General features: G+C 42.9%; 1 protein-coding gene across 2 annotated transcripts in view; it reads right to left on the reverse strand.

Annotated features, from left to right (window-relative positions):
• The window catches only part of LOC146823002 (enoyl-CoA delta isomerase 2-like), a 995,794-nt gene that overhangs the window by 296,852 nt on the left and 675,007 nt on the right, over nucleotides 1-23,935 (reverse strand). For both annotated transcript variants that reach the window (XM_085607191.1, XM_085607190.1), the window contains one exon: nucleotides 15,817-15,919. In XM_085607191.1, the coding sequence (XP_085463317.1) occupies nucleotides 15,817-15,919 (103 nt within the window). The remainder of the gene's footprint in view (nucleotides 1-15,816; nucleotides 15,920-23,935) is intronic.

A 23,935-nucleotide genomic window follows, 5' to 3' on the forward strand; every position in this document is an offset into this window, starting at 1 on the left:
TGATGAAGTAACTGATTGTTTTTGGCGTAGAGTACGAAGCAAGAGGTGCTCCTCATATTCACATGCTGCTATGGATAAAAGATGCTCCAAAATTTGAAAAGAGAGTGATGAGTGTGTATTCTCATTCATAGAACAGTATATGACGTTCACCATCCCTAAACAAACTACTGACAAAGGCCTGAGACAACTAATTCTGCGCTTTCAAACACATAGATGTGGGAAATACTGTCATAGAAGATACAGATCTAAAGGAAGATGTAGTTTTGAATTCACATGACCTGAAATTTCACAAGGAAGAGTGAACATCTTTTTGTCTGCAGTGTGACATACAGTGACACGAAAGTTACCAAAAAACACAAACAATCTGAGAAGAACAGAGGCGTCTAAATACATTAATGATTACAACGCAGTCTAAAAATGTGGAATGCAAATATGGACATACAATTTGTTGCAGAGAACCCTATTGCTGTTGCTCAATATATGACTTCATTCATTACAAAATTGGAGAAGACAGAGATGAAATAGATGTGGCAAGAGATTAGTGCAGAAAAGAGTCTAACAAAAAAGTTGTACAGATTCAGTTTAAAAATGTTGTCACATAGGGAGATTGGTTCTTATGAATGCTCGGACAGGTTGAGCTCAGCAAGTTAATATTCTTTCTTTTTTAATTTTTACTTTTTATTGTCTTTTCTTAGCCATGAGTATAATACAATAAAAACAATGAAGAAACAATAAGAAAATAAATTTAAGTATATCTAACATGTGAAGATAGAAAAATACCAACAAAGTCCAAGTCAAGTAAAATATCCATGAGCATGAGAAGGACAAGAGAAATATAAAAGTCAGAAGAAGTAGTTGTAGAATTAAGAGGGTTCTGTGTAGGGTTTTAAGTATGCAGGAAGAATGGCGCTCTAAACTGGTAGCAGTAAGTAAGGCAAATACAACAAGAGAAAATAATGCGGTGCTACTAGGTCAGAGGAAACCCCAATAACCCCTGAAGGGAGTGGCAAGGGCCCACTCTGTAAATGCAATAAAGGTCCTGTGCACACGTTTAGGTAAATGCAAGTAAATGTCTGTATGAGGAAACACAATGTTATGGTAGGAATGGAGACAAGTTCAACACCAGTAGACCGTTTTCGTTTGGGTAAGACATATTTGAACCTTCATCTTCAGAAGGAGAACATCAGATAATATAGTACAGTACATGATAGAATAACCAAAAGCGATTCAGGAGAACAAAAAAACAATAAGGAGGTGTACCGGCGCAGAAAAACACCTTGTGTATGTGGAAACCCTATGAAAGAAGTGGAAAGAGCATAAAAGCAACAACATAAGTGACTTCACACAATTAAAAGAATTGAACCTGTGGTGTCTTAAGTATATTGGGCATAGGAAGGAAAAAAATAATTACAAGAATATACATGCAGAGAAAATAATGAGTCAAAACTTCTTGACTTGAAGAGGTTAAAGACACTTCATATGTTGTCATCATATAGCGAAAATCCATCGGAGCAAACGTGGTGAGGTGGCAGGTGAGTGTGTGAAATAAATTAAATGCAATTGCTAGTCGGTTGTAACAGACACCGGAGAAGCCTAACACCATAAGGGTAATAAATAAACACTAACACAACCGTACTCGATAATTTAAAAATAGATCCGGACTGAGAGGCATTCAGGGTGGAATATTAGAGACATGTCCATACATAACTACCATTCAAATCAGAGGGATAAATGTCGTTTAGGCTGAAACCCAACAATAACGAATCATTGGCCATTGTAGTACAAACAGTACGAAGGTAGTCTGAATAAAGTTTTTAAATACTATAATTGTCAAAGGCTTTGTAAACATATACAGGAACATACAGCAAGTTGTGAAGGACGAATAAGAAAGGGAGATAAGGAAAGAAAGGGCGATCCGTGTAAACTAATGAGGGTAAAACATGCGGATGTCGGTAAGTGTAACGGTATGAGGAAAAAAAGGGGGGTAAATAAATACCTGAAAATAGCTCAATACGCTCAGTGTCTAGAGGAAGAGAAAAATTCAGGGAATACGGGCATGAAAAGTGGAGAGCAGGAAGCCTATTCAAAACAACAACAGCGAGGAAGCATTTGGTCGCGTAAAGTGAAGGGGAAAGCCCACTCACCGTGAGACCGGTGATAATTCCAACCCGGCCCTAACAGGTTCTGAAATACAGGAAGGGCCAGTAGTGGCATGGAATCATGAAGGGAAACACAGGCGGACAGATCAGTCACTTCCCTGTGTGTCCAACAAAGAGGGATGACGGGCAGGTTCAACTGTCAACGGAGTAATCTGTCGGACAGAAAAGGGATCGAAATTAAGTAAATATGGGTGTGATCACAGCATAAGACCACGTAGCGGCATAAAGCCATCATCATGAGTGTTAAGAACGCGCTTACCTCGTGAATCTGAGACAAGATGGGTATGTTGTTCTTTTCGGGTATGGCAGGAGCAATGAATGATTAAAAATGCAGAGCGAGCGGGAAAAAAGTCCAAAAATAACTAGAGTGCTAACCCGGCCCTGGTAAAGGACCGGAAGTAGAACAACAGCGTGACTATAGAAAGTGAGAAAATCTAACGAGCAGAGTTGAAGACAGACGAGGATAGTGGTAAATAGTGGATAGTAAAAAAGTTTCAATAGATAAAAAAAAGATTATTCCAACTGAAGCAAAACAACATTTAGAGTGGCATGGTTGTTGCGACAATATTAGAGTATTGAGGTCAATAGAGGCAATCACATTGCCTGATGAGTTAGTGGAAGCATATTATGGTTGTCTAGACAAAACAGAGTAAATAATTAAAAAAACCTCTCATATTAAGCTAAAGTTATCATTTCTTTGCAGATTCAAGGGAGCTTGGATTGCCAACTGGGTAAACAAAAGGAAAATAGAACACAACACAAAGGCTAAATGTGGCGACTAAATGGATAGATACAGGCAATCGGTAACAACCGTAACACATCAGGTGATCATGTGCCTAAAAAGTACTGGAGCTAGTGATCAGAATTCTGACCATGTTTGACAGAATGAAGACGCATACTCCAGGTGGCCTCCTGTCTTCTTAGTCTAAGTTCTCGATTACCACCTCTTATGTTAGCCTCCGTGAAGTCAATACAAAAGAAATGGAATCTCTTATGGGGGCCCTGTATGGGACAGGAAGCCACATGTAATGCCATAGGGTACTGTGTATCTTGTTGGTGGATTGCTCTAGCGTGTTCGAATTGTGCTGCCCACATACTCCGGTTGAACCCGCCCGTAATCCCTCTTTGTTGGACACACAGGGAAGTGACTGATCTGTCCGCCTGTGTTTCCCTTCACAATTCCATGCCACTACTGGCCCTTCCTGTATTTCAGAACCCGTTAAGGCCGGGTTGGAATTATCACCGGTCTCACGGTGAGTGGGCTTTCCCCTTTCCCTTTCTTTCCTTATCTCCCTTTCTTATTCATCCTTCACAACTTGCTGTACGTTCCTGTATATGTTTACAAAGCTTGGGACAATCATAGTATTTAAAAACTTTAATCAGACCACCTGTTTGTACTACAATGGCCGATGATTCGTTATTGTTGGGTTTCAGCCTAAACAGAATTTATCCCTCCGATTTGAATGGTATTTATGTATGGACATGTCTGGAATATTCCACCCTGAATGCCTCTCAGTCCAGATCTATTTTTAAATTATCGAGTACGGTTGTATTAGTGTTTATTTATTACCCTTATGGTGTTAGGCTTCTCCGGTGTCTATGTTACAACCGACTAGCAATTGCATTTAATTTGGTTTTTTCGCGCACTCACCTGCCACCTCACCACGTTTGCTCCGATGGTTTTTCGCTATGTGATGACAACATGTGAAGTGTCTTTAACCTCTTCAAGTCAAGAAGTTTTGACTTATTATTTTCTCCGCATTTATATTCTTGTAATAATTTTTTTCCTTCCTATGCCCAATATACTTAAGACACCACAGGTTCAGTTCTTTTAATTGTGAGAAGTCACTTATGTTGTTGCTTTTATGCTCTTTCAACTTCTTTCATAGGGTTTCCACATACACAAGGTGTTTTTCTGCGCCGGTACACCTCCTTATTGTTTTTTGGTTCTCCTGAATCGCTTTTGGTTATTCTATCCTGTACTGTAATATATTATTTGTTTATTCCCAGCCCTGAAGAGTCACGGATACACTGTCCGATTGACGAAATGTGTCGGCTGGTTTATCTTTGATGTTCTCCTTCTGAAGATGAAGGTTCAAATATATCTTACCCAAACGAAAACCGTCTACTGGTGTTGAACTTGTCTCCATTCCTACCATAACATTGTGTTTCCTCATACAGACATTTACTTGCATTTACCTAAACGTGTGCACAGGACCTTTGTTGCATTAGTTGTAGAATTAGAATAGGAATATAGGGAGGATAATACAAAAATACAGAACGACATTAATACATTAATCCCCTTGGAGGCTAGACCAGACCCTTTTAAATTTTAACCAAGAACATGGGCCTCTGGCCTTAGCTAGTGCAAGTTCCATTTCCTATACTTGTCTGAGTACAGCCCAGAATTTGTTAATGCTTGGACTTGTGCTATTAATCCATACTCGCGCTATACATAGGCGGGCACATGCTATGACAATTTAAGCTAATAATCTCTCGTAACTAGCCATGCCGCGTGTTGCCCCCAATACTACTTCCCTCTCTGTGAGCTGAACATTATAGCTGTTGAGTAGTGTAAGTGTGGAGGATACATCTATCCAGAATGTGTTGAACCTTGGACAGGTAACAAACATATGTCCTAAATCTGCAGCAAAAACTTTGCATTTTGAACAGAATGATTTGGCCTAGGATTGGGACGTAGCCCATTTGGAGATGAGCTCATAGGTGTAGTACAGCATGAAAACTGTCCGATGTTGCTGATGTTTCAGATTAACAGAAGTTACAGCTGCATCTAAAGTATCCAATGAGGCCTGTATTTCCTTGCCTGTTATGTCTGTTTGTAAAATCCAGCTTAGTTTCGTTGCTATCTGCAAACTGTCATTGCTAACAGCTGCAAGAATTTTCTGGTATCCTCGGTCGGAGGCCGAAAATAATGCAGATAATACTTCAGAGGGATTTGCCATTTCTGATAGCTTCTGGCCCCGTAGGAAATAGTCCCTTACTTGCAAAAATTTGAAAAATGTACTCTGTGAAAGCCCAAACTCATCTTTCAGGACTGAAAAAGATTGAAACTCTTGTCCATCGTATAGCAGTCCAAGTTTATTAATGCTCTTGTGCTGCCAACATCTTCCAATGTGATCGTGGAATATGTTGGGTAACATAGGATTGCCCCACAACACTGTATACTAGTGCAGCACTGGCAGAGAGTATTCCTTGCAAATGTCTTGCCAGATCCTGGCAGTGTCTCTAATTATCTTGAACCTGACCCGCCTAAAGTAATTGGGGTCAGCCGTTTTATACAGCATGAACCCAGTAGCTGGTCCGAAGGGTAGCTGGTATGATAGCCAAGCAGTGCCGGTGTCAAGCCCACTGAGCAAACCCAGAATCCGACCGGCGAATGCAGCCCAGAAATAAAGTTTGAAGTCTGGGAGCCTAAAGCCCTCTTATTTTTAAGATAATTTGATATATCGAAGAGCTCTCCTTGCGCGTCAGTATTCCCATATGAAACTACCTATAGCACTATCTAACCACTTGAAGAAAGACCAAGGAACCCTTAAAGTAATTGTACGATATAGATATAAACATTTAGGGTGAATATTCATTTTCACTATGTTGTATCTTATGTATATGCAGAGAGGGAGCCGATGCCAACTGCAAACTTTCGCCATGACTGTTTTAAGCAGTGGCTCATAATTCAAGGAAACCACATCGTCTACTTGGCTGTTAAGATGAAGTCCCAAATAATTAGCTGTCCTTGTAACCCCTAATGTTATCGGTACCATTTCAGGTTGAACGTTTAAAATTGTGGAGTCTTAGTCAAGTTTAATTTATATCCAACATAGGGATTCTACCATGTATTATGTGAATATATATGCACCTATGTGTGTGCTGCTATTTTTATTTGAAGTGTTTAGTCATACGTGAAAAATGGTTCAAAAGGATCAGAGCTCCTTCTCTCAATTTGTGGGAAGGGCAATGTTTCAAAAAATTGTAAAATACCCCTCACACACTGAAACCTGATTCAGTGTCCTGCTTCATCATTGGGGTCTTCCCGCCCCTCTACGGGACGAGGCGTGCTACGACTTACGTAGACGCAGGAGCACTTTATTCAGTGATTGGTGAGTATGTGTAGTGCGTGGGATCGTGAAAAGAAAATGTGAGATGGTTAAAAATTCTCTGGCTAGTGGAACGAAAATACTTTATTGTCTTCCCTGGCTGAGAATAGTAAAAGTGGGGAGGTGTAGATGGTGTACTATAATGAGTCACCTCCTACAAGGTCGACATGTTTCAGAAGCCATCCCCTTGGCTTTCTTCCTCAGGACCAAAAAACCAATCCCTGTTACACCTCAATGGGTGATGGAATAAATGTACATATGCCTGATAGTCACAAACACTGTCCTTTGTTCCCTGTTATGGGAGTAGAAAAATATACCAGTTGTATATCTTCAGACCCACCAAAATGGCAGCCCATTTTTGGGAAAAAGGCCATAAGTGGGAAGATCTCTCGTGGACAGTAAATCGAACAAACCCAAAACGAAAGGTATTTGTTCGAAAAAGAACAACGGTGGGTGTTCCGTTTGAGGACTCATGAGAAAGGCGTGAACGATAAGATTCCTTGGAACCAGCTCTGATGTATACAAAATCTAACACAGGAATCCCCTGGCAACTAATGATCAACCAAGAAGTTGCAAACTCATAAGGAGTATACAGTACTACAATCACCCCCATAACTAATACTGAACAAAGAGGAGGTTTATGCCCTTGGAAACTGGGTTTCTTCCTTTTTCTTCTTTTTTTTAGTACACACACTTTATTTTAAATATACATGGTTTTTGCTTTTTATTCCTTATCCTCAGACAGGAAAATGTTTCCAGTTAATATTTTTCCATGCCTCTAGCGTTCTACTGCTGGGATTTATTATTTACCTTTTTTTTACGTTAGGTTTTCCATTTTTCATAATTTGACCCCCGTGTTTTTTCAAAAAACCCACATACATGAATGCATGTCTGCGATGTCTCTAGCACAGCAATTTCTTTTTCTTTTTTGTTTAATAATTCCTTTGAATTCAACCTCCATTTGGCTGCCTTTTGAAACTCCTCCAAAATAATCCTCAAAACAAACAAATATATGCTTGTTTTTTCAACTGATTCAATGTTAATCGTTCCAACAGGAAGTGGATCAAAATGAACCCTGTTTTGGGTCCATTTACCGGCAGCCATCTTTAAAATTTTAAGGTCTAGTGTTTCCAGCCACGCCTGTTTCCTATCAAGCATGCCTCCTTGCACTTTAAAAGACCAGGCTCTGGCAAACCTCAGTAAGGTTCCGACGAGCCACGAGAAGGTACTTCCTTTGGTGATCGCGCTCCTTCCAGCATGTAAGTAGGACAATGGCATGTCCTTAAAAAAGCCAAAGAGACCACGCTTGTTTGTTTAAAAACCACCCTGGCATTAAAACCTTGTTTTTCCTTCTGTTCTTTTAAAATACCCACAGTGTCTATTTGAAGGCGCCCTACACCGCTCGTGTGAGCTCATGGAGCGATAACGATAAAATTCTAAAGTATGTATTATGGCACGTCCATTTGAGAGCATGAATACCATATATTTTTTTTTAAATAAAAAAAGACACACCGTGAGATCACAGTTTAAAAAGGACGAGTGCACAGACTTTTGCCAAACATCTCCCATTTTTTCCAAGGCCTGTCATGGGAGTACGAATGCAAGTGCTCGTTTGCTGTGATCATTAATCTGTAACCTTTTGGGGCACAATCAGAGTAAACATACACTTCCTTTTTGTATGAATGTATTGTAACATAAGATGTATCTTGCTAGGAGATACATATGTATGATAGAATGTTGAGTAAATGAGATACTGGGCGCTAGAAATCACAAGGAGTGTTCTTTCAGATGATTTATGAGTAGAGGATATTTACCAAATGGTACCATTAACTACAACAGAGTTGCACACGAGAAATGTATCACAAAAAAGCTTAAAACTTTCCACGTGATGGTGATGTGAATAGATAAAGATAAATGATGAAAGCCATGATTTATCCAAAATAATTTTCTTTTCAGGTTCTTAAGATATACAAGTGGTATATTTTTCTACTCCCATAACAGGGAACAAAGGACAGTGTTTGTGACTATCAGGCATATGTACATTTATTCTATCACCCATTGAGATGTAACAGGGATTGGTTTTTTGGTCCTGAGGAAGAAAGCCAAGGGGATGGCTTCTGAAACATGTCGACCTTGTAGGAGGTGACTCATTATAGTACACCATCTACACCTCCCCACTTTTACTATTCTCAGCCAGGGAAGACAATAAAGTATTTTCGTTCCACTAGCCAGAGAATTTTTAACCATCTCACATTTTCTTTTCACGATCCCACGCACTACACATACTCACCAATCACTGAATAAAGTGCTCCTGCGTCTACGTAAGTCGTAGCACGCCCGTCCCATAGAGAGGCGGGAAGACCCCAATGATGAAGCATGACACTGAATCAGGTTTCAGTGTGTGAGGGGTATTTTACAATTTTTTGAAACATTGCCCTTCCCACAAATTGAGAGAAGGAGCTCTGATCCTTTTGCACCATTTTTCACCTATGACTAAACACTTCAAATAAAAATAAAAATAGCAGCACACACATGGGTGCATATATATATTCACATAATACATGGTAGAATCCCAATGTTGGATAACAGTATCAAGAGGAGGATGATTCTACCTTTTTCCTCTTCACTCCCTCCTTTGATTTTTTGATCAAGTTTAATTTATAGCCAGAGAAGGAGCCGAAGCGATGTGCCTCTTGTGTAATTTAGACTATAGCATCGACAGGGTTAGAAGAAAAAAGTGATTTCGTCCGCATATGCAATTAATTTTAATTCTAATCCACTGAGGCATACTGGAGAAATCCAAACATTTTGCATCAAATGCCTTATAAAAGGCTCAATATAAAGGGCAAACAGTAGTGGGGATAGTGGGCTACCCTGCCGCGTACCGCTTTGAACTGCAAAATGAGCTGAGGAAAGGCCATTCAGCTTGACTGCTGCCACCGGGTTGCACACAATTTCTGAACTTCAGAAATATACCTAAGAACGAGGCCAGATGATAACATAGTAAGCCATAGTGCTTCCCAGGCAACCAGATCAAAGGCCTTTTTAGTGTCAAGCATCACCATCCCTATATGTTGATCTAACTGACCAGAAATGTGAAAAGCGGCAATAGCTGTGTTTATGGGAGCAGCCGTGTCTCTACCTGGAACAAAGCCGTGCTGTTGCTCCGAGACTAATTGATGGATAAGAGGAGCCAAACGGGAGGCTAGAGTTTTTGAGAACATTTTAGCATCTGCATTAATCAATGATAAAGGACAGTAAGAGCCTATGTCCTCTACTGGTTTCCTCTTCTTAGGAAATACAACAATGTTAGTAATGCTCCAAGAAGCAGGGGCATCGTCTCCATTGATGATGTTACTGAGTAATACAGTGAAGACAGGTGCCAAAATGTCTTTAAGATTTTGTAAAATTCCAGCGGAATAGTGTTTTCACCAACAGCCTTGCCGGGTGGTAAGTCACTAATCGCATCCTCAACCTCACCCAGCTCTATGGCTTTCTGTAAACAAGCAGACTCCAAAGGGTCAGGAGTCGGTAACACACTCTCCTGTATATAATCTAGAACAGTATGTTTATTAAAAAAAGCGGACTCACCATATAAATCAGCATAGAATAATCTAAATTGTTCAACTATATCCAGTGGTCCAGTATATAACAGACAGTTAGCACCTTTGATTGATTTAATGTGGGATCTGCCCCTTTGATCGGTGATCTGAGTGGCTAGCAACTGATCAACCCCATACTCATATTTCTTAGTTTTATACTTGTGATAGTTAGTGGCGACTATCAATTAGACTTCTATTAAGCTTATCTCTAACTTCTACAAGCCAATGATATATTAACTATTCAGCTGCGTCCCTTACCGCAATAGCTCTTGCATGTTGTCATTCCAAATCTAAATAGAGCATATGCTCCTGCTCTGCCTTCCGATTAGCACGCGGGTTCCCCTAATATTTCTAAGTATTCCCCAAGTGTTCTTCGAATATATGCCTGATAGTCTAAGTTACTAAGCAGATGTCTAGGAAATGAAAAAGCCCAGAAATGTTCTCTATTGCCCAGCTGAATCTGCAAAGTTAACATCACTGGATTATGGTCAGATGTAATTTTGGGACACACCTCTAGGAGTGCCTTTTCCAACAGAATTCTATTAGTAAACATCATGTCAATTCGGGAGTACTGTTTGTGTGGGGATGAATAATACATCTAACCTGGGAGTGTTGGACATAGTCTTCTCCTGGCATCCTCCAGTTGATATATGTGGAGAAGTTAAAGAATGCAGCCCTAGTCTTAACCATTCTAGCCTGAATTTTAGCATTAGTGGTGTCAATCTTCTTATCAATAATGCAGTCGAAGTCCCCCATAACTATGAAATCTCCAGCCCACTCCAGTAGTTCAGAGCATAAGTGGTAGTAAACCTCGGGACAATCCGTATCAGGGCCATATACCACACAAATCGTGGTCTTACACCTAGAAATCAATAACTGGGCAATTGCCCATCTCCTCTTAGAATTGGCTAATGTACGTAAAATTGTCACCTTAAAGTTCCTAGATTTCAATATGGCGACTCTTCGAATAGAGGTCGCCTGTGAAGTGCAAACAAGTGTATCAAAGCCAAGTTGTTTTAACTGAGAGCTACCCTTGTACACTAAGTGAGTCCCAATATATGAGGTTTAAACACAGAGATCCTCCCCAACTAATTGACACTTTCTGGCCTGATTCAGCCCCGCAGCGTTCCAGCACATGTATTTAAAGTCAGACTTCAAGTAATCTCCCTGAGCTTGATTCAGTCGTCTCCCTCCTTATTCCATCGTCCTTTTCCTTTTTCTCTACCAGTGAAATTCTAACTAATGTGTGGCTAATTAATCCCTTCCACCTCATCCCCCTTCCCCCCTGCCACTCCAACAGATTGACAAGGAGCCACTATCTACCATTGCCTGCCTACAACCTACCCTTACTAAACCCCTGTGCCTATTTAAAGGAATCATCTCCTTTCCCTGCTGTCGTTAGCTGACAGCCTTGAGAGAGTAGCCCTCCGCCCCCCAGACATCGAAACCCTACCACCCCACTGCCTTCCCCCACCGATATGTATTGTAAATGTCCCAAAGAAGAAAAAAAAGAAAGAAGGGGAGATTGGGAAGTGTACATCTCCAAACCCCGTACGCATGCCTCCTTCACTTATAAGATCAATTACTGGTACCAGACTGCCAGTTTGCTAGTGCTTGTTTGGCATCTTGTTCAGTATAGAAAAAATGTGAATGTCCATCTTTAGTAACCTTGAGGCGGGCTGGCTTCTGCAGAAAGACTTGTGAACAGCTTGCCTTGAAGGGATCCATTAATTGACGTAACTTCCAGCATTTATCCATTGTGGATTTACACAGGTCAGAGCGCGCAAATATAGAAAATGTGTCCAACTTGACTGGAGTAGATTGGCGAACTTTCAAATAGATTGCCTGACGTAACAAGAAATTGCCCAAGTACACCAGTATAGGCCTTGAAAAAGTTGACCTGGCTTGATTCCCCTGAGAAATAGCGATAGGCAGTCGATGCACCCGCTGTACCTGTGTGTCTATATCCCAGTCCGCTAAGTCTAGAAATGCTTGTTGGAAGTGGCTAAAAATGTAGGCCCGTGGATCGGAACCTTCCCTCCTTTCTGGTATGCTGAAAATCCTCAGATTCTGATGACGTTGACGATTTTCAAGATCCTGAACTTTGGCCGGCATAAGTGTCAGCTGGGGCACCTGAGTTTTAGTCATTCTCACAGTGAAAGTGTGAGCCTCTTCCACTGCTGCAACGCGTTCTTGTAAGTTGATGACTTCAGAGGATAGCAGGGAACCTTGGTAGTGACGTCCGTCAGTGCTTGTCTTATCTCCCTGCTGTCTGTTTTGGCTTGTGAATAGTATTCTTTGGCCTCTGCTCTCTGAGTGACTAGTGCCTGCAAGATTGGAGACAGGGAAGGTTCCTCACAATTAATATTCTATGTCTAGGGAAATAGTTTGGATACGTTTAGGCCTCGCAAGTACACAAAATAGAGTGTTAAAATCTTTTCCAGAAATTCAGTATCTTGCCGAGTTTGACCCGGAAAATACAGAAATAGTAAAAAAAAATATGTTGGATATATTCAACCCATGAAGAAAATGACACCTGGAAAACATGTTCCTTACATGAAATTCCTCAGTACTACAGATACAGTAGCTATGTAAAAGAAAACATAGAAGGCGGCAAATATGCAGTTCTCAGATGTGATTGTTGTTTAGTGAAATGTACAAAAAAAATCTCATTAGCCACAGGAAACTTAGCTGCACAACTCAAGAGAAAAGAGAGTTTTTCTGTTTGGCACTTCTTGAACTTTTCAAACCTCGGCATGCAGAATCTAATTTACTTAAAGGCTAGGATTGCTAGGGACATTCATTTGCTGCTGTAAATGACAGTATTCAGTGTTCAGTCTTCCAAACTTAAATGCAAATGTTAAGTGATGTGATTCAACAAGAAGCAGTTTCTGCAGAGATTGCTAGGGAAAGTTCTCAAAACAGTCAAAGGTCTGCAGCACTTAGTGAAGATCCTCTTGGAGCACCTATTTTTCAAAATGAAGCTGCAATAGCAATGAACGAGGTGGAAACTGCAATGGAACAGGCTAGACATGAAATTGAAGATCTGTAACAGTTAGTTGCACAACTCCGCAACAAACAGAAATACATTTATGTAGAATGCAGTTGCTCTTCTGTTTACACCAGTTCTGTTGTACCTTAGTGGTCAAGCTGGCACTGTGCAAAGCTTTTAAATTAAAGTACGGACTGCTTACCTACAGAGGACACCACAATCAAATGTGCTGTGAGTAGTGACAGCACCAACAAGATTAGCTGCACACAGTATTAAAGGAATTACTCATCATCAAGTACTAATGCTACCTGTGGAACTTGACAATAAACTGGAATACCAGAAGTTATCTGGTGAAGCATGTCATGAGGTGGCAAGCATTTTTGAAGGGAATGAAGCTCTTGGTCATTGATGAGGTGCGCATGGTCTCAAACTTAATGCTTACTTTTATTCACCTATGAATGCAACACATTTTAAGAACAGAGTAAGATGTTTTCTTCAAAAGGAAAGCATTAACTTGTGTTTGTCTGACCTCCTGCAGCTAACTCTTGTAAAATGAGAACCTGTTTTGAAGACCCTTGTCCATGACAAACACGTAATTCTCTATAAAGTATTGAAAATGTAAATATGAAGGTTAAATGGCCTCAAAAAAGCTCTGCTTCTCAACATGGAGTACATCTGTTTACTGCATCGATGTGGTAAACAGATGCAATCCATGTTGAGAAGCAGAGCTTTTTTGAGGCCATTTAACCTTTTACAAATGCGCGATTAACGCACAAGAAATTTGGAACCTTTGGATTTATCTTGGACCTCCTTTATTAAAGAAATAATTGAAAGAAAACAAGTGGAGACTAAACTCGTGAGATGTTGCCATCAGGGCCGGACTGGCCGTAGCAGGCACTGGGCAATTCCCCGGTGAGCCGCATGGGTGGTGGCCGGTTTTGGGCCTTTGGGGGCTGTTTTTGTTACAGGGCCGTTTTTGCCGCATAGCTGCAAAATCGGCCCTGTAACAAAATTGTCCAGAAGCTGGCCGTGGCAAAGAGCTATGCTGCACCCACAACCCCCCGGGGAGGGGGGGGGACCAGCCGAGCACCTTGCCAGGGCTGGTTTTGGTTCCCAAACCGGCCCTGGTTGCCATCAGTCCGCCCTTTGCCCTAGGAGCCTGCAAGGCCCACCTTTACATATTCAACTACCCAGTTGTTGGTGGCTCATATTGTACCAATACACAGTCCTGAGGAAGACCCCTTTTGTAAGGATCAAGGTCACCTATGAATTTTTGGGGTCGAAACATCAACAGTGTTTCTATGGCAGTGCGGTCAACAGTGTGGTTCACTGTGTCTACTCAGTAAACAGAATGGCAGATCATTTGTTCAAATTCAATTGTCAGGCTGGACAAGCCTTTCCTTTGTAAATAGTACTGTTGATGTTTGTATTGTCACTACCTTTCCTTTCCCATTTAACCCTCACTTTAAGCACATAAATTCCCTTTTCCCTTCTTCCACTTTGGGGCACTTCCTTTTGCTGTACATAATTTCCACATGTGTGCTGGATTCTGAACATCTCAAGGATGTTCAATATGAATAAATAATATTGAACTGAAGTTTACAGTAATTGTAAGTGTAATTGTGTAAGTAATTGAATACGTGTTGGCGCCAAAAATATTTTGTGTTTTTTGAAGTTTTTCTACTGGGACCGCTTCCCTCTTTTTGTACTGCCAAGAAAGGCTACAGGCACAAAAGGACTAAGCAAAAAATGTCAACTTTCTAAAGTGGCAGTTTTTTAAATTGTAATTTAAAAACAGATTTTACCCTTAAATAGGGCTTTTCATTAAAATTCCAAAGACACCAAACATGAAATACCCACCTGTTCCCAATTTGAAATGATAGCTTATTAAATGCAATAAGCAATCCTCAATGTTAACCTATGGGACAAGTAGGCCTAACAGTAGTGAAAAACTAATTTAGGAATTTTTCACTATGGGACATATGGAGCTTGAAAGTGCATGTCCAGCCTTTTAACTTCCATGCACCCTTCCCTATGGGCTACCTAGGGCCTACCTTAGGGATGACCTATACCAATAAATGGGAGTTTAAGGCTTGGAAAGGGGGTTATATTAGCAAGTCAAATTGGCAGTTTAAAATGCATTCCGGCTGCAATGGTAGGCCTGGGATATGTTTTATGGTACTGCTTGAGTGGGTGAAACAATAAGTGCTGCAAGCCCATTGGTAGCACTTCATTTACAGGCCCTGGGTATATGGTATACCACTCTACAAGGGACTTATAAGTAAAATAAATAAATATAAACCATGTTTAAGAGAGTGAACACCTGCACTTTAGCATTGATTAGCAGTGCTAAAGCCAACAAAAACACATTTCAGCTAAAACATGGAGGTAATTAGCCAGAACGTTTAGGGGAAGCCCACCCTAAGGCTGACAGGTCTAATTCATATGTTTTCATTATTTCTTCCTATAGTAACTAATGTAGCTGGATCCTGTGTATAACAGTCTGAAAAACGTTTTGCTCTGGTCCACAGTAAATAAAAACTGCTAAATGACATAAAATGACTATCAACTGCTGTACACAAAATATTACAATATTTAGCACACACTTCATTATTTGACTTGAATTTAGTACAAAAACTATGTTTTCAGAATTATAACGGTTAGTCAAAGTAAGTAAATTATTTCAATTTACCCACGAGTTGTATATCTACAACATATTTCTCGTTTCAGTCCAGGTGAATGTAAAACTGTACATATAACCATAAATAAGCAAAAAATTTAAATAAATTGTACATTTCTGAAAACTGTATTAGAAATAACGTTTTGAGTTTTTATATGTAATTAAATCACCTTGCTAAGAATTATCAGGATTTCCACTCTTATCACTAACAATTTGAAACTGTACATACAACCAAAGACTGTAAAAGAATTGGTATTTTTTCTCCTACTTGATAGAATATTTAGAGAATACCATCTGTTCCTCAGGTTCCCCTGTGACAATCTTCAACATATAAGCCAGGTCATTTCCACTAGAGAAATAATCTCCACTTCCTGCAAGAAAATAACATAAAAACATATAGTTTAATAGTAGACAAAAACAATCTTTTTGTACTGTTTCCTTTCTTTTTTCCTGGATGCCCGGCATTTCTTTTACTTCTGGGCAAAAAGAGGGTGACAACCAACTTTCCACTGCATGCATCCTCCCTTAATTCTTAAATACATCAATGTCCAATTAGGTATTATTTGCAACCATACATAATCATTTTCACAATATTACATCAATGTATTGTACAAAAAAAAAAAATAATAAAGGATATGGCCAAAGGAATCAATTTATGTGAGCAAAGTGTATTCAAATCATTTCTAATAACATGCAACATATGCATTCATAAAATCAGTTAAGTGAGTGCTCTAATTAGGATGTCAGGTTGTCCGACATCAATGGATAGTGGTCCGACTGCCACATTATGATGCGATTGGTTGGAGCTCAGTGGACAGACCAGCGCCTCTGACAGGCTCAGGGAGCCTGTCGGAGCGTTGATCCGACCATGATCCCTATAATGGGGGTGGTGTCTGCAGAGGCACCACCGTAGGGATTACGATGTCCCTTTTCCCTCTGCCTTTACATGGCAATCTGACCTTCCCCTATGAGGCACATCTGGTGCCCCCCAAACATCCATACACCACATGGTGCCTGGCACATGGTGCATGGATGTTTGCAAAATGCCTTTTTCCATTGCAGCTTTTGCTGCAGTTCATTTCTGGGTCACAGCACACGCCGCAATGGAAAAAGGCATTTTTCCAACTGCCTAGTTGCATAGTAATTAGGTGGGTGGAACTGCCGACTTCATGGCGGCCGGTTCCATCCCTGCGGCGATGGCGGTCAGATGCTAGTCTAACCGCCATCATAATCAAGCATATGGTGCTAAAAAATTCATGACAAATGGCGTTAAAGGTGATCACAAAATAAACAATGGAATGGGGGAAAATCTCAATTATTGGGTGCAGATTCTAGAGTAGAGGATTTACAGTCCCAATTTTTGGACAAATAGATTCTTGCATACAAGGTCAATCAATGAAAGTCTCTCTCAACCAGAAGGATGTCCATGACATTTCAACCCATGTATCAATAAGGGATCACCATCAGGATAAATTCTACTTGCACCTCCCGGTCTCAACACTCTCACCAATGACTTATGATTGGTCCAAATGTAAATTGCATACTCCAGAGACATGTGCGTAAGTACTCCACTACCCACGCCGCTGCCAAGGCCTCTCCCTCTATTATGGCATAATTGAATTCCTTGAGAAAGAGTCTTTGAGGCAAAGGCCACTGATTTTTCTACACTATTCTTTATCTGTGTTAACACAGCTCCAATTCCATGAGCATTGGCATCAATACTTAATATGGTTTTGTTCATTGGCTCAAATGGGGTTAAAATTTCGACATTGACTATTTCATCTTTAATCACTGCAAAAGCTCTCTCATGTCTCTCTTTTCATTCCCAGCCTTTCCTCAATAGCTCCCTCAAAGCTTCTGTTTTCCCTGCAAAATTCTCTACAGATTTCACATAATATTCACTTAACCCCATGAAAGACCATAATTGATTGTTCCCTTCAGGTATCGGAGTGAGGCATATTGACTTCACCAAATCTTCCTTAGGTTTAACTCCCTGCTCTTTTTAATAAGAACTGACATTTATCTTTACGTAATGTTAATCCAGCTTCACTCAAACACTTTCAACGTTTTGACCAAGGCTCTGCGCTGATCTTCCTCTGATTCTCCAGTAATTCAAATATTGTCCTGAAAGAAACAAACGTTAGAAACATCACCAAATAATTTGTGCATCATATGTTGGAAGACACTTGAAGCTGATGCCATCCCAAATGGAAGTCTCTTAAATTGGGGGCGCTAGGTGGCGCACACGCGGAATGGCCACACCGAGGTGAGGCTCCCGCAGCCCGATGTTAGTATCCTGAATGACGTAAGCTGTGACCGCATCAGAGGCGAGAGAGACCCTGCGTGGTCACTCGTTGCAAGTTCCAGGCGAATTGCACCGGGGAATCCGGAGCTGCGAGCGGGAAGACGGCTAGCGGTGTAAATTGAGGCCGCGGCTTGCCACGAGGGTGTGGGCCGAGAGGCGCGCTACTGCGGAAGAGGTGGAGGCGCACCGGCTCACCGGGGAGACCGTGCCTGATGCCCTGATGGAGAAGGAGCAGCGGGGTGCTGGAGGCTCTGGGGATGAAGCGGATTCGGCGGTGAGTGCGGCTGGACGCCGGTCCTCGGGCAGAGTGTGCTGCGGGGGGCTGTCTGTTTGAGGGGTGCCCCTAAAGGTCGGGACAGTCGCCGGAAGCCTCCCCACGGCAGAAGTACCGCTTCCCATTGAATCTGTGTGCTGAGGCCGGGTGGCGCTGCGAGCTACATTACCGCTAAGAACGCAGAGCCTGCTGCGAAGACTGGGCTACTAAGCTGCGGGGACAGCTGGAGGAGGAGTGCAATAAAGGGCGGAGTGTGCAGGCACTATAAGTAGAGCGCTGAGGGGGCGTTACGTTCCAGATGCTGTGCTGAGGCAAAGTAGGGAAGATTGCCATTCCATGTCGCTGATGGGATGAGATGAAAGTACCCCTGGAGTGAGACGCTGGTGCTCTAGATGTTGGAGCGGAGTGGCGTGACATCCCCCTCACCCGCACGGATGGACTAGCTGGGTCAGGCTGGTCAGACGCGGGCTGCCGGACACAGAAGCGGTGGAGTGCGGCGATAGTAAGAGGTAGAAGACACTTGGACAGAATAGAGGAGGGGGCGACTGGGCCAGGTGCCCTGATTGCGGTGGCATCATGGGCAAACCAGAGGCAAAGCAGTCGAAGCTGCATTTCGAGGGGACGAGGCGAGGGGCACAGTCCCAGCAGAATGGACAACATCAGGAGGGACGAAATAAAACCCAGGATGGTGCTGTGGGCGTGACGGCGGACACCCAGAACATCCTCCAAGAGATACGCCAGGGGTTTGCCACCGTGGTGGAGAAAGTGGTCCACATGTCGACCAGGATGGACGCGTTGGTCCACAAATTGGAAGGTCACGAGGAGCGAATTCAGGAGGCAGAACAGCGCCTGTCAGAAACGGAGGATGTGACCTCCAGACACAACTCGCAGCTAGCTAGGATGGATAATCTGTTACGAGTGATAGCTGCCAAGAATGAGGACTTGGAAGCGCGCAGTCGGCGCAATAACATTCGCGGTATGGGAATACCGGAATCCACCAATGTAGGGAGGCTGGAGGTATATGTAGAAAAGATGCTGCTATCCACTATTGGCCCCGAGGAACTGTCCAGCCAATTTATAGTGGAGCGAGCACACAGGTCATTGGGCCCCAAACCGCAGCCGGGGGCCCACCCGCGTCCAATAATCGCGAGACCACTAAACTACAGGGACAGTGATGTGGTGCTTCGGGCAGCCAGAAAGAAACAATCAATGGTGTATGATGGGAATACTTTTTCGATTTATCCTGACTTCACCCCTATGGAACAAGAGGAGAGGCGTAAGTTCCTGGATGTGAAAGCGAAACTGCGGAAGGCGCAAATAGATTATGCGCTGCTCTACCCAGCGCGCTTGAGAGTGACACACCAAGGCAAGCAACATTTCTTCACCAAACCAAATCAAGAGCGGCGTCTCGTGGCGGAGGTGGGGGATCGACGTCACGATCTTCGGAAGCGAAAGGTGACGAAGAGGGTGCGGAATGATCAGACATGTGGAAGCATGTACGGGCTTCCTGCGAATCGGAGGCTGTACACAACATGACACGCATCTGTGGGTCGGCCCACTGGCGGAGGAGTGGGAGAAAGGAACGCCACATTGAGCAACTTATTACCTTCATCGGGCAACCTCTAGCCCACTAGTCCTTGACCGAGGGGACTGGGAAAGGCTAGTGGAGCAGGAGGATGAGGTGGGTCCACCTTGTCGAAGCCCCCAACTGGTATTACCCAGGGGCGAGGCGCTGTACACCCCGGCTGGGGATGACGGTGCTGACGGTGACTTTGTTGGGGAGGGGAGGAATGGGGAGGGGTGACATTGCTGGCAAGTTGGGGTTGCTTCAGTGGGTGGGGGCTCATGGGTTGTTGGTTGGTTTGCAAATGTTATTTCTCTGGGTGGCTGCTACTGAGAACACACCAGGTGAAAGATCGGAGAAATTAGGCAAGATGTCCTTAGATTTGGCTGTAGTACTGTGGCATCTGGCACAACTTGGGTTGATTGGCCCTGCTTGGGTGGCGCACCGGGTCATGACTGAATCGCTGGGCTATGGTTGAGGGGGGCGTGAACAAACTGAACATCCTCAGGTGGAATGTTCGAGGGCTGTGGGATGCGAGGAAAAAGAGACAATTGTTAGCCTACCTAGACAGACACCATACACACATTGCTATGTTACAGGAAACGCACTTCTCCCCTCAGGGAAGCAGCCGCTTCGGGTGCAAGTGGGCTGACCACAGGGTGTTTTCTTCCTACTCCTCCTATGCACGTGGTACGGCGATACTCAAAGCGTCAGGTTCCCTTCCACTTCGGGGGAGCAGTGGAGGACTCACAAGGTCGATATTGCCTTATGTGGGGGCGACTGGGGTCGGTGTTCGTCGCGTTGGCCTGTTGTTATGGGCCTAATGTTGATGACCCGCTTTTTTTCTCCACGCTATGGGCTAAGACAGTGGTTCCCAAACTTTTGACTCCTGAGGACCCCCATTGAGTCACCACTGGAAGCAGGGGACCCCCAAGCAATTTGTAGGATTTAAATTTCAAACCTTAAAACAGTAATTCGAAAAAAATAAACAAACGTGTGCAAACAAAACAAATACTCAAATTACTAAGGATTTTAGGGGCATATTTACAAGTCCATATCGCCTTGGGAACGTCACTTTTTGCGATGTTCCTGTGGCAATAGGGGCTTTGCCTTATTTACAAGGCACAGTTAAGCCACTTATTGTGGCTTAACGCTGCCTTGTAAATAAGGACCCCTTTTACGCAATGCTTGGTGTGAAAAAGGTGGGCAGTGGGAGTTGCAGTGGGCGTTTCACTCCAACACCCATTGATTTTGACGCTGCCCTCTATTTACTAGGTCAGCTTAAATAGGAGACAGCACCAGAATTAAGACCATGAAAAACCTGGTCTTAACTTGGCGAAATGAGGAGAAATGCCTTATTTCTCCTCGTTTTTGCTTTTTCCAACAGAAAAAGCAAAACATCTTTGATTGTTTATGTTCAGGATGGTGACCCTTCCTGCACATAAACAATCTTTAATAAAAATGACGTTTTGTAACTTCCATCTGTGCTGCATTAGGCAGTACACATAGAAGTGACAAAAAGGCATTACAAAATTGTTCATGTGCAGGAAGTGGGAACATAGCAGCATCAGGATAATGATAACCTGGGAATAAACATATGTTGCTAACTTTTACCATGCAGTTTGCAAGCAGCTCTTTGACACTGTGCTAGATTACGATTGTTCCTTATGAATTGCACAGTGACAAAAGAATCTGTGACAAAATCAGTAGCCCACTGACCTATGCACATAAAATACTGTTTTTTAAAATGCATTGTACACGTTCTTTGCAGTAGGCCTATTGACCCCCTGTGTCACATTAGATAAGTCAAAGCTGCCACTAGACAAAACTGTCATCTCTCTCCAGCAGGTACATTAATCACTGGCGTTTTCTTGACACTTTTATAGTTGCTCGAAAACTGCTAATTTTACAAGGAACTTTGCAGTGCTTTTAAAACTGCTGCCTGCGGACCCCCTGGGAATGTGCCACGGACCCCTGGGGGTCCTCGGACCCCAGTTTGGGAAACACTGGGCTAAGATATTTGAGGTGGGCTCCCAACATATTATCTGGGGCGGAGATTTTAATGTTACGCACAGCCCGAGCTGCGACAGATCACACCCGGCCCTGCATCATTATACTAAGGCAGCTGGAATACTTAGGGACACCATTGAGGAGTATCAGCTTGTAGATGCCTGGAGGCATCTACACCCAGACTCCCGGGAGGGGACCCATTACACTGCACGGGTGGCTTCCTGGGCGAGACTAGACTATTGGTTGGTGTCTAGGGGACTGGGGCCAGCGATAGTTCAAGAGCAACATCTGGCCCGTACTTATTCGGACTACGCTCCAGTGCGGCTCACGCTGTCCTCGGCGGACCTGGAGGTGCCACGGGGAGGCTGGCGGATGAATGCGGCCATGCTGCTAGACACAGTATTCCAGGAGGAGTTGCGGGAGGAGGTATATGACTTTTTTGCCTGCAATAAGGGATCGGTGAAAAGTGTGGAAATTATATGGGAAGCCTTCAAGGTCACAATTCGGGGGTTCTGTATGTCCAAAGGGCTTGGGGTGCTAAAAGACATAGTCTGCTCACTGCAAACACTAGAGGGGGAGCTGAAAAGGATTGAGACGGAGCTGACACTGATGCCGTCTGCCGAAGCCCAGATAAAGTTTAGAGATACACTAACGGAATATATGAGCACGGCGCAAAGGGAGGTGCGCTTCCGGGGAAAACACTGGAAGGCTAGAAGCTATGGAGAGGGAGAAAGGCCAGGGAAGATATTGGCGGCCCTGGTTCAGAAACCTCGCTATGCCAACTATATCTTAGAGATTGAGGATCAAGAGGGCATAGTTTACCAGGACTCAGATGGTATACTAGCCGCATTCAGGAGACACTATGAACAACTATATACTACTACTAGACGGGATGAGTTGAATCTGGAAGGCTTCTTGGAAGAAGTAGCGCTGGGATGGCTCAGCGATAGGCAGCGTGAGTTCTTATGCGTTCCCTTTGAACTAGATGAAGTGCGAGAAGCGATCATGAGTATGCAGTCGGGAAAAGCTGCGGGGACGGATGGTATCCCAATTGAATTCTATAAAACATACATAGATATTATGGCCCCGGTGCTGCGGGAAGTGTACGAGGAATCGCTGGAGGTTGGTTGCCTACCGGCCTCTATGCGGGAAGCCATGATGATTTCGCTGTTGAAGCCAGGAAAGTCGCCGAGGGTGTGTGACTCCTGTAGGCCGCTGTCCCTCCTGAATTGCGATGCCAAAATACTGGCAAAACTGATTGCTGCCCGCCTGAGCCTTTTACTCGAAAATCTGATACTCCCTGATCAATCTGGATTTGTCCCGGGAAGGGCCACGTCCCACAACCTGTGGACGCTGTTTACAGTGCTCAATAATGTTGCGCCGGAGCTGCCCCTAGCTGCGATTTTTATAGATGCCACTAAGGCGTTTGATTCGGTAGAGTGGGACTATGTGTTTGGAGTGATGTTGAGAATGGGCTTTCCCCCCCTTTTCTTGTCATGGATTAGATTGTTATATACAGAACCAGAAGCTAAGATATTGATAAATGGGAGAACGACTGGGCCGCTATCCATCACGAGAGGCACTCGGCAGGGGTGCCCACTTTCTCCGTTGCTTTTTGCAATAGCGATGGAGCCGCTGGCGGCAAAATTGAGACAGCACCATAACGATAAAGCACTGAGATGTAATCTGCAGCAAATCCTTATAACCATGTATGCGGATGACATCACGCTGTAAAGTAAACACCTAGGCAATCTAAACGCAACACAATCTAATATTCAATGGAAAAACAATAATGATATGGAAGGAGACACAACATACAAGATATTATAAAAAATATATATAGACTTTATTATATTTAAATATAGCAATGATAAAGATAAATTGATAATGAAGGACTGTATAATTTGGAAATGTGTTTCAAAATAGAAATTGGATGAAATAGACAAAGCATAATACAGTATGCAGCAAATCACATTTGTAGTCGATCAGATAACAAAATATAAGTACAGAAACATAAAAATAAAAGTGGCGAAGACCGAGATGTTCTCAACGCGCGTTTCGACGCTAACAAAGCGTCTTCATCAGGAGAGCCACAGTATCTTTGAATCTGAATCAGTAAATGAGCAAGACTGGAAGATAATACGTGAGGTCCAACTGTAATACACTGGCATGAAGAATTCTTCTGAATCGGTAAATGAGCAAGACGGTAAGATAATACGTGAGGTCCAACTGTA

Source organism: Triturus cristatus, chromosome 5_2, assembly GCF_964204655.1.
Source record: "Triturus cristatus chromosome 5_2, aTriCri1.1, whole genome shotgun sequence".
Taxonomy (NCBI): domain Eukaryota; kingdom Metazoa; phylum Chordata; class Amphibia; order Caudata; family Salamandridae; genus Triturus; species Triturus cristatus.